General features: G+C 39.7%; 1 protein-coding gene across 1 annotated transcript in view; it reads right to left on the reverse strand.

Annotated features, from left to right (window-relative positions):
- Positions 1-12,356, reverse strand: part of LOC119788066 (glypican-3-like) — a 157,221-nt gene that overhangs the window by 18,107 nt on the left and 126,758 nt on the right. Inside the window, exon 3 of the mRNA XM_038292200.1 lies at positions 3,604-4,289. Within this exon, the coding sequence (XP_038148128.1) occupies positions 3,604-4,289 (686 nt within the window). The remainder of the gene's footprint in view (positions 1-3,603; positions 4,290-12,356) is intronic.

Genomic DNA, 12,356 nt, shown 5'->3' on the forward strand with positions numbered 1-12,356 from the left:
CCAGATTATTAAGAGCCATCTGTGAGTTTAGTCCAGCATTCCTGTTACCCGGTTCTGCCTCCTGATTCTCTGAGCCTGCCAGAACCCAATCAGACCTGTCATAGTGTGTGTTTGGATCTCTGATCTGTTTTCTGTGCCCTGAACTGGTGCCTTGTCCCCTCCATGGATATTCTCTGGTTCTCGGACCACCTGGCTTTCACTGTGGACCGACTCTGGTTTTCCCCTTTGATTATTTTGGCTGTCTCATATCTCACGGATCTGACCTTGGGCATTCCCCTTAACCACCGAGTATCTGTCAAAGAATTATTCCTCCAAACCTACCTGGATAGATTTAAGAATCCTCCACCTGTGACGTTACACACCAACCTGCTTCTTCAGAAACTCTCAAAGTTTGTCCCCAAACTCAGAGAAGAAGTTTCGGTTTTTGACTCTGGTGAATCCCTCCCGACCTGCAGCAGTTCTATATTTTAATAAACTGTTCAATCTGTTGCTTCTAGTGGAATTCAGGGTCTTCAGGTTCTGGTCATTACAGGGGATTTAAATTTTATAAAAATATAAGACAATGAAACCGAAGTTGGCCAATAAATATGTTGGATTTTTTTTACATTTAATATTGATTCCACATTTAGAATCAATATCATCTAATGACATATATCAATATTGGTATTTTCAATTGATTTACAGTTATTTTCTGAAGAGATATTTTTACATTTTGAAAATACTTTTGTAGTTTTTCTTTTTTGTTGTTGTTGATTATTGTTTATGGAATGGAGCAATGATATCTCCTTTTGGCTTTTTCCCCTCCATGGCACACTGGCAATGCTATATCTAACGCATTATGTATTGTAAGCATATTTTGTTAACATTTTTGTTAACATATTACCATCTGTAACTCTAAACTTGGAGCAAAAAAAGAAACTGTAGACACAAATGAATATTTGTTATAGTTTCTACTTATTTGTATGTTTGAAAAAGCACGATAGGTTAGGATGTGAAGTAAATACCTTGTACAAGGTGAAGGGAGTGTTCAGGGTTAGCTTTGATAGGTTAGCAACACGTCATTGGGTAAAAAGGTGAGGTACAACCTGGAAAGGTTGCCATTTATCTATTAATAAACTTGTATTGGTTGAGATTACTGCTGCTAGCATGCTGTGGTCCTGTCACTATGCTTCTGAATTCTCATCTAACCTTGTTTGCAGTCTATGTATACATTCGTTTGGCAAACGGGTTAATGTGCACATCTCTCAACTGTCAAATTTTGAGTTTGAATCCCACCTCATTCATCTATTGCATATCTGTATTTTGTTTGCTAATTTACCGTAAATCCTCTAATATTGGCCTGTGTTCCATTAGCGGCCAGGCCTCTAATAATGGCCTGTCTGGCTGTCGGCGGAGGTAAATACTGGCCGGACTCGTATACAGGCCGGGGCTATAATTAGAACCAACAATGTTTCTGGGCAGTCCGCCACAACTTGTGATAGTAACACACAAGTACCACAGGGGGGCAATGTTTGCTAACGAATCCAACCCATTAGCATAGGAAGTCCCATCCTTAGCGCAGACAGTGCCGTAAACAGGAGGTCGGCTTGTTTTGTTTTTATGACCGAAATTGCGGGAAAACAACTCGTGAAGTTTGACCAGCTAGAAGAGCGAGGTGCGCGAAAACGGTGGGACCCTTTTTCCACCTGGATCTCCGCTCTTTTTCGCCCTCATGTCCCTCCGTTGTCGGACTAAACTCGCCCCCACTTCCTAATTGCCTCGGCCGTAGCTAGACCCACAGCGTATAGCGCAGACCACGCTTCAATATTGAGCATAAATCAAAAATGTCTGCGTCAAACTCACTGCGACACACTGCAGCAGGAGTTTAACCAGCCCTTATACAATCTTTCTGATCTGAAAGACACATGTGATTACCGGTAGGTGTGGTGGTAAACAGGTAGCGTTAAAACGACAGAATTTCGTTGGCCTTTGTTGTTCTGAATTTCCCTTGAAATATATGGTACTGGTAGCCTACTTCCACTTAGCCTGCCTCAAATAAAATTTCGCTGTGATGACAGAACAGTTTCCATTAATGTTTTTTAAAACCTGGTCTCGCAAGTCAGTTTGGCCAAGATTCCATTCTGTCTGTTTTTTTTTGTTTTTTTCATATTGCCGTGCAGAAAAATTGCAGCTGCTGGAAGATGTTTGAATAATGTTCTGTATACCGTTATGGTAACTGTACTTTTTCAATAAATGAACCTAGTATTTTATAGGTTCAAAGACAAAACAAAATCTAGTTTTTCATTCCACTGGTAGTCTGTTTTGATCAAATAGAAATAGAGGCCTGCCTCTAATTCTGTCCTCCTTCCAACAATGGCCTCGACCAAGATTTACCTGAGTGAAATAAAGGCCCCGTCCTATATTAGACGATTTACGGTATGTTAATTAGGACACTTCTCTGCCTGTGCAGACTAATATTTGAGCGTGCTGCACTTACAACTATATAAAAACATCAATTAATTATCCTAGAAATAGTACTGATAGTTTAAATGATTGGAACCAACTCTGCTGCTCAGTAGTTCCCCACAGGTTCTCCATGTTCTTGGGGTGGTTCTGAGAGATGAAGATGATTGTATGAAATTATGGCTGTGGGGGGTAGAGATGTGTGTGTCTCTATCTATTTCAGATCTATATGGATGAAGCAAAATATTCTGACTCAATTGTAAACTAGACTTAAATGTAACATTGCTTTCCCTGTCTTTAAATAAAACAGTGAATGGTAAATATGATATGAGCAGGGATTCTGATGCATTAAAATACTTAAGTAGTATAGACAGGCCCAGATTATTCGAATTTACTGTGAAGCTTGATACGAAGTGTGACGTAACGAGGCCTCGCTCGCAGCGCTCACATGACTGCAGTGCGCTCCGAACACTTATCAGCAACACTTCTGCTTCAGAAAGGTTGAAGCTGTGTCAAGCAGACTGACTGGAGCCTAACATCACTGCATCTACAAAGCTCAAGGTAAAGCCTTTGGTGCTTTTCCCAGATGGCAGCCCAGAGCACCTTTAAAATCACTGCTCCTTTCAACCTGATCCGCTCTCCTCTGTGCTCACCTGGATTCCTTCACTTCCACGACAAACTCTGTCAGTACCAAGACTCACAGAATTTCCTGGACCCAACTTAACCTCCCCCTGTCGGATAAACCCCAACCTCCAAGTAAGCTCTTTCTACAATTCAGATTTCCCTCTATTCAGTTCAACGTATCTAAGTCTCCTGTCCATCTTTTATAGACCCCTGCCATTCCTGTTCCCAGTCTCCAGAGGTCACATGATCATTCTGTATAAATAAACTGTTTAACTTTCTCCTGTTTCCTGACAGTTTTCTGTATGTGGGTCAAACAACTTCAGAAAAACATGACAGGTCCAAGCATTTTGAGCTGTTCTTAAACTTCTAAACCAAGTCTATAAGTAAAATACTTAAGTGTGTGATATTAGAAAGCAAGAACTGCGTTTAAGGTTTTAGGAAAATGTTTATGTAAATGAGAACCTACAGAAATGTAGCTGCATCAGTGCCATTTGTAGTCTGACAGTTTGCTAATGTGTGTTTGGGAATGATGCTCACCAGGGTGCTGAGCCGGCTGCGGGCGTTCACAATCTGCTTCAGAGCCAGCTTAATCATCGACGGCAGCCTAAGAACAACAGCCTCCATATCCTGCTCCCCTCTCATGCCACCAGCTAGCTTCCCCAGTCCATCAATGTAGGTCCTCCAGTGAGGCTGGACCTCCGCGGCGCCCCCCAGGCAGCCCTGCATGACCATCTGACAGAAGCCTCTGCATGCCGGTGGCGCCAGCATGCCCTGACAGTGCGGGCAGTACCACAGCCTTAGCAGAGCCCGGCTGCAGTCCCTGCTGGGCCGCAGATGGTCCGTGGTGTTCACCACTTCGATGCCCAGGTTCAGCGCCTGCAGGAAGACTCGTGTGGCTAGGAGGGAGCGAGACAGACGGGTCATGATCAGTTTAGGATAAGGACCAAATGCCGTCAAATCCTTCCAGGCTCCTCGTAAACACTCCTCCGACATGGAGGAGGAGCTGCCTCCAATTAGTCGGCGGTACGTGTAGGGAAAGAGTTTGTTGAAGAACGTCGCCACCATGTGGTCCACTGTCGAGTCCGAGCCGAGGATGTAGAGCGACATGTCCAAAAAGAGCTGCCCTACAGAGCTCTGAACTCCAGGGAGGACACCAGGGAACTCCGACTTCAGCATGGTCAGGGTGGAGTTACGGCCATGACGCAGCACCAGGTCGAAGGCCTCTGCAAGGAAACAAGACAGAGTCAACAGAATAAAAAATTCAGCTAATAACAGAGCCTTGAAATACACAAGAACTGTAGATGTAAAAATGTGGAAGAAATATAAACTACACCATAAAACAAACTGCTCAATAATCACTGGAGAAAACGACCTATTTTCAAACTCTTATTCCATTTAGTTTAGTTTTTCCTCCATCCACTGTTTTCTCTTATGGGAAAACTTTCAGATGTACAGAAAAAAGCAAAATTCTGCAATAATACATGACAACTTGAAAAGAAAAGGCAACAAAGCTTCTTGAGGAGATGAAAAGTTGGCCTGTCAAAAGCACCCTCAAAGAACACCTTTTGTTTTTTTCTTAAAAACAAAAACACATTCATGTCACAGATTTGTCGAGTGGGAGCGACTTGGATGTGAAGATTTTTTTTCTGAGGAGAAAAGCATTCAGAACAAGGACGGGTTGCATGGCTGATGTGCAGGAAGCAGAAATAATCAGTGCCATTTCCAGGCACAAAGAGAAGTCTTATCAACAAGGTGGCACGAGACGCCGGAGCTTCGTCATTGACCCAGTGGCAGAGCGAGTGAGGCCCAACAACAGAGGGGATTTAAAGCTCCATTACTGAACTTAGCAGGGGAGCTGAGAGTCGGTGAAATGAAGCTTTGGACAGGAGAATGGCTGCAGATGCCAAAATCCCATTTATACCACAGCAAGGCCACTTAATCACTTTGTCGAGAGTGATGACCACAAACTGCTCTTTGAGGACGGGAGCGCAGGCGGAAACACTGGTTTAAGGGACATTAGAGGGACTTGGTTTTTGTGCTGCAACAGCTTGCTATTTCATCTTTCTGATTAGATTTTTCCTGCCTGGATAGTTTAATTTCTTGCTTTTCATGCTTCCCTGGGGTCAAATGAGGCCCGTCAGCAAACTATAAGGTCCCTGGAAAGCTCTGAGAAACAATCCGACAGCCCTCTTTGCTGACATGTTGAACTTCTAATGTGTTTTTCTGCTTGCAAGCTGTTTCCTCGTTATGATTTTGCCCTGTCTCTGGCTGTTTAAACTCAAAATTGAGACAACTGTAGGTGTAATAGTAATGAAGTTACTTTTGCCACTCCTCTTTTTTTAATGACCAGAGACCTAGGTTTACTTCAATACTATTTTCACTTCCACTCACCCCACAGTTATCTTAGTTTTGTTTTTTGAATAGTTTGGGTCTCTGGACCAATATCCCCCTTATTGTGTCCGAACCACATAAGGAATCAAAATAAGAAACTGTTAGACAGCAATTTAAGTCTCATCTGACCAGAGTAAAATGTCCGACTTAATGTTAAGCAATTTGTTTATGTCTGTAATGGTAAGACAGGAAACACTTTGTGTTTCTATGTCTGCAAATCAACCAGTTGGCATTTAAAAACTGTCAAATGATTATCATGGAGATGCACACTCAACTTTGTCTATGAACGCAATCTTCCTGGATTTGCTGTCTTTGGTTCTGCAGAACAACAACCGTTTTCCTAATGGCCTCAGAGTCAGTAAAGCAGACTGGTTTTGATGCTCAATTTAAACAGAAAGGAAGTAAAAAGACGCAAAGCGAAAACGATGGAATAAAGTCATTCCTAATTGAGGCACCATTGTAATTTGAAGTAGAAAGAGAAGAAGAAAATCATAATCATCGTTTCTCTTCTTCTGCTCACAATCACAATCAAGGTTTTCCTTACTTGCACTATGCTGCTGGCAGTGATTTGAAGGGAAGCATTATTGTCGCTATCAACTCCACAATCAAAACCCTTATATACTGTAGATTGGGGCTGCACACAGTAGTCTGCAGAGACTCCTGGAAAAACTGGAAGAAGTTTGCCCTTAGCAAAATCCAAACTTGTTTGTCATGGTTTAAGATTTCTCAAACTTCTCTGAGCTGTCTTGGATAGGTGGCTTTTTTCTTGTGCCCATTCTCTGAATTATGATGATCTAAACATATTTATTTTACGTGATGATGTCTTCTCCTGTCTTTGGCATTCTAAAAAACGGCAAAAAGTAAGGGCAGAAAAGTCACTGATGTTCTAAAATGTTTTGCTCAGATTAAAAAGAAAGGGTTAAACATTTTCCTGTGTGCTGGGAGATTTTGAAAAAATAAACTATTTAGGGTTAGGTTTTATGAAATAATTGGAACAATGAAATGCTTCAATATCTTTTAAAGAAAAGTGATTATTTTTCAGGAAACATGCCAGAGTTTCACAACAGTAGCGAAAATGACTAAAATCTTGCATTTAATACAGCTGATCAAAATATTAATTTAGAACAGCTTAAACATCTTGTAAGAATGAAGGAAACTAGACTAGGTTGGTTTAAATATTATTTATCTGACAGATTTCGGTTTGTTAACGGCAATCAGAAATATTCCTCAAGCTCTGTGGAGTACCACAGGGATCAGTACCTGGGCCAATTTTATATATATATATATATATATATATATATATATATATATATATATATATATATATATATATATATATATATATATATATATATATATATATTCTAAAATCTGATCTGCTCATTAAATAATCTTTATTTGTGGCGTTTTTTAAGTGAATCAAAGCGAGACTACCTACCTTCAAAAAGAAATCAAATTGAAACATATCTTACTAAGAAACAGCTGGTTAATAATTCAGACACACTGGTTGTTGAGGTTGTATGCGATGCATTGGCCTCATTTAGAAAAAAAAAATTAAAACTTCTACACAGCCAATAAATCACAAGTTATAAAAATAACATAAACATTTCCAACATAAACGCATTCAGCCCACTGATAACAAAGGAACAATCTTTAAAGTATATTTGAAGACTTTAAAGATAGAAAAGGAAACCTCATCTCAACTCATAGAAACTGCTTTGAAAGGTGCAGAAGAGAGGAGGGTGGGAGCAGCTCACATCTGTTTGGTTTTCCAGGCTACGGCTGTCCTGCTGCGTCTGGAAGCAGCTCCCTCTGTGATCACTGAGCAGACAGATGTGCAAATTGTCCACAGAGACAAGAGACAGACTGAGACACCCAAACACTCAAAACTAGAAGACCTACTTAAAAACTGAAAGTTTTCTCTTCCTAGAAAGACATGAGGTGTTTTTCTTGTGTTTGGTCATTGATTCAATTCTAATGGCTGAAATTAAAGCTGTTTTATTCTGCTTCTTGCCTTTGTATCTCTAGAATCTTCCGGTAAGCAGTGCAATTAAGCCACTATCTGTGGCATCTCTTACAGCCACTTTGTAATGGTAAAGAGAAAGACTAGAGGGCTCCTCATAAATGCATTTCAATGACTCCAAGTCAGCGGGTTCATAGTGAGAACCAGTCGGAGCGCTTTTTCAGCAGGTCCTGCTCCCTCTCTGTCATCAATGAAAGCCCCAGCAGGATCAGGTATCATTTAATGGAGGAGAACGGGGTTGTGTGTCTGGGGCCTGTGACATCCTGGATACAACCGTTCTGAGTTTAAGAGACCACGTTAGAGACAGAGAGCATACAGGCTCATGCTTAAAATTAGAAGCAGCGCCATTCATTTAGTCAGTGTCACAGAGGCAGACCAATGCATAACGAAAAACCTCTTCCTCATGAGACTGAAACTATTTCAAAGTCGTATCAGCTGAACCTGGCAGAGTAGAAATTTCACAGAATGTCCTATTTTACCTCCTTTGGGATGTAGCAGTAGGCAGATAATATTTACTCTGAGGATTTGAGGGCTATCGGCTTACCGTCCTTATCAGGTTTGATATAGTACAGTTTTTGTCAGGTACTCTGTCATATTGCGATATATTATTTATGTACACCGTGTATCTTTGTGAATGCTTTATCTTGACATGTTTTCTGAATATTGCCATTGTTCATGCAGGGTAATTGTACATTAATTAAGAACTGCAGAAAAAACTGCTTAACCCCTGGCTGGTTTGCCATAATGTTGCTTCTAATTTAATTATCAATCCATGCAAGGATTTAATTAAAAACTTCCAGCACAACCTTAAGCTGACCTGGACAGCATCTTTTTAGAAAAAAACACCACTATATTGTTTACAACTAATAAGCCTTTATAGAACCTAATTCAAGGCTTATTATTATTGTTAAAGTCATAGGGAAACGGCTGTTCCATCCGTTGCATTTCCGAATTCTCCCAAGTGGTGCACGACTTTACACGAGTGAATAAAGTGAATATGATTGCTTGTTTATCAAGAGGGCAGGGTTGTTGTGGCGGAAGGTTTGTAAGCAAGTTTGGTTGTGGCCGGTGTCTCAGAAGCATCTTGCTAACCAGTTAGCAACTTAGTGCTAGTAGGTTCCCAATGGGAAATTCCATTGGGACCAAGTAGCACTAAATTGGTGACTTAGAAACAACACTGTCAAAGAACGCTATGGACAGAGGAATCATGCAAGAAGATGAGAGTTTGAGTTGGAGGTCGTGGATGAGTCTCCTTGTCATCCATTTTTTATTTAGAGGAGGAAAGAGGGGACGAAGATGTTGTGGAAGAGGACGCCAGGGCGGCAGAAGCTTGGTTTGGTGTAGAAGGCCTCCAGTCGTACATGTTTGAGCCCTTGCCTCGCAACGCTGCCAGTTCTGTTAGCTCTACGCCTGCTGAAGACACAGACGTCCATCCCCGTGAACACTGGGACGGAACTCAATGGGAAGGAAATTATTCTTATTTTTTATTTCAGCCATTGCGTATATTAGCTGCGGCATATGAATCAAGATGCTACGACCGAAAAAATGTGATTGAAAGATGAACGTTGATTTATAATTGGTCAATTTAGCTGTTCAGACTGACGTATAACTAACTGGCCTGCATAAGATAACAAAAAAAACAACAACACAGATTTTAAGACAGGACTTTTTTTAAATAGAAATTTTCTACATTTTGGGACAATATCATCTGATAAAGAATACATTTATATACATGTTTAAGCCAGAATTATTTGACATTTAAATATGATTTCCCTATGTTGTTCAGAACAGCAGCAAAAAACTGCTTAACTCCTGGCTGGTTCGCTATAATATTGCCTCTAATTTAGATATCAATCCATGCTAGGGTTTAATTAAAACGTCCAGCAGAACTTAAAAACTGACCTGGACAGCATCTCTTTAGAAAAAGCCCCACTATACTGTTTACAAAAAATAAGCCTTTATCCAACCAAGTTCAAGGCTTATCCAGTTACCATACATGGTATTAAAGAGAAATTGTAGAATCACTCACACCAGTCGTGATTGGCCATTATCTGTGGTTGACGTTTGAAAGGCAGACACATACCCTGTTGCCTCATCCATCACTGGTTTGTACACCCATTATTCCACAGGAGAGGAAAACATCAATAAATTACCAAGCCAATGAGAGTAATTCATTCGGTTGATGGAGATTCTCCTCTAGTTGACACTGGGATGGATGAACAGCTAGATGGAGGTGCTGATGTCACAAGCAATAAAGCAAGCACTGTCAAAAAGACTGAGGGAACATCTACAGGATAGTCAGTTTTGTGATTAAAAGTAGTCAATATCCTATTACATTAAAAGGACAACTAGCTAGAATATAAAAAACAAAGGTGTGTACGTCACAAAGATGGCTTTGGAGAAGTTTAAAGCGGGGTTGGATTATATACTCTAAAACTTTTAGATAATCTCTCTAAATACCATATAATCCATGATCTGAAAATAAATGCAGATGGCACGACAACAAATGTAACAAAACCTAGCCTAACAGACTGGGAAATGGGAGCTTTATTGGAAGAAACACCCTAGAAATCCATGATAATTATGGATATGCTGCAGATATCCAAATCTTGAGAAGTATGTTGATAGGTAAACAATTTGCTTTTAACTTCTTAACTATCGCATATCGTCAGTAGAAGGTGTGCAGTGCCTCTTTTGCAGCTGTCATTGCTACCGTCGGTCTACCGTTAAGTGTTTTTTAATGGCAGCTAGACCCTCCCAAGGTTTATTGCATTCATGCCTTTCAGGTGTTTATGAAATTTGGTGTTGCTAGTTAACAGGTTAATATGAGGTGCCCCCAGGGACATAAATCAGAATTAACTTGCATATACACATATTAAATTACACTCTTCCATATAATATACTGAAAACTTCACACAAACACTAGTAAAAAAAGCTCTCACATAAACTAGTGAAAACATTTACCTCTTATATAATCTACTCAAAAGCTCTCATACAAAGTAGTGAGAACTGTTCATATAAACTGGTGAAAAGCTTTACCTTTCATACACACTACTAGAAAGCTTTCATATACACTATTAAAAAGCTCTCATATACACTACTAGAACGCTTTCATATACACTACTAGAACGCTCTCATATACACTATTAGAAAGCTCTCATATACACTACTAGAAAGCTTTCATATTCACTGCTAGAAAGCTCTCATATACACTATTAGAACACTCTCATATACACTACTAGAAAGCTCTCATATACACTATTAGAACGCTCTCATATACACTATAAGAACGCTTTCATATACACTACTAGAAAGCTCTCATATACACTATTAGAACACTCTCATACACACTACTAGAACGCTCTCATATACACTATTAGAACGCTCTCATACACACTACTAGAACGCTCTCATATACACTATTAGAACGCTTTCATATACACTACTAGAAAGCTCTCATATACACTATTAGAACGCTCTCATACACACTACTAGAACGCTCTCATATACACTATTAGAACGCTCTCATACACACTACTAGAACGCTCTCATATACACTGCTAGAACGCTCTCATATACACTACTAGAAAGCTCTCATATACACTGCTAGAAAGCTCTCATATACACTACTAGAAAGCTTTCATATACACTACTAGAAAGCTCTCATATACACTACTAGAAAGCTTTCATATACACTACTAGAAAGCTCTCATATACACTACTAGAACGCACTCATATACACTACTAGAACGCTCTCATATACACTACTAGAAAGCTTTCATACATACTACTGAAAAGCTATTAGCGGATTTCAGTTGAAACGGAAGGTGTTTCAGTGAAACAGGAAGGACAGGTCATTGCACCGGAAGTTGTTTTAAACGGAGGTCATTCTGGCTAGCTCCGTACATTTTGTGCTATCTCCGGCTGAAATTGTATCAAATAAAATTATTGATTCATGCTTAGCTATCCGCTAAACAACTCACAGAAGCATGGGCATTACTCGACTTTATTTTTTATGTTTTTGCTTCAACAGAGATCCTTTTCCGGTGTTGTGCGAAATTCTGTTCCCATGTGAAAATCTGTTCCACCTATGTCAGGAGCGCGCCGCGCATTGCAGCCACATAAGCGGATCTGATCATTTCCCAGGCCTTTCGGATCATTTCTTGGTTAAATAAAAAGTCCTAAAATTATACAAGGTTGAGACATTTAGTTTAATCAGCCGCTGTTGTTTACAAAATTGTAAAATAAAAAAAATAAATGCGGTTTTCTTATGCTGTTTTGTGTTGTTATTTTAAACGCCAAGAGAATCAGTCTCTTTCCAAGTTTTTTCATTTCAGCCTGACAGAAATAAAAGTCAAGTCACCAAATACCAAATTTGTATTTGTAATTTTTTATTACTGATATAAGATGATGGGAAGTGCCTGATAGCAGTTCCATAATATGGAAACAAATTAATTTAGCTGCAAATCTTAAACTGTGTTTATTCCTCTCTTCATCAACAACAAACCATCTGGATTCGGTGATATTTGAGCAATGTTTGCCTAAATTAAAGGAGGGGGACCATATATTTTAGCTTTCTAATAGTGTGTATGAAAGCTTTCCAGTAGTGTGTTTGAGAGCTTTCTAGTAGTGTATATGAGAGCTTTCTAGTAGTGTATATGAGAGCGTTCTAGTAGTGTATATGAGAGCGTTCTAGTAGTGTATATGAGAGCGTTCTAGTAGTGTATATGAGAGCGTTCTAGTAGTGTGTATGAGAGCTTTCTAGTAGTGTGTATGAGAGCGTTCTAGTTGTGTATATGAGAGCGTTCTAGTAGTGTATATGAGAGCTTTCTAGTAGTGTATATGAGTGCGTTCTAGTAGTGTATATGAGAGCTTT

This window comes from Cyprinodon tularosa, unplaced genomic scaffold (assembly GCF_016077235.1).
Source record: "Cyprinodon tularosa strain WSP-4 unplaced genomic scaffold, ASM1607723v1 ctg31, whole genome shotgun sequence".
In the NCBI taxonomy this organism is placed as follows: Eukaryota; Metazoa; Chordata; class Actinopteri; order Cyprinodontiformes; family Cyprinodontidae; genus Cyprinodon; species Cyprinodon tularosa.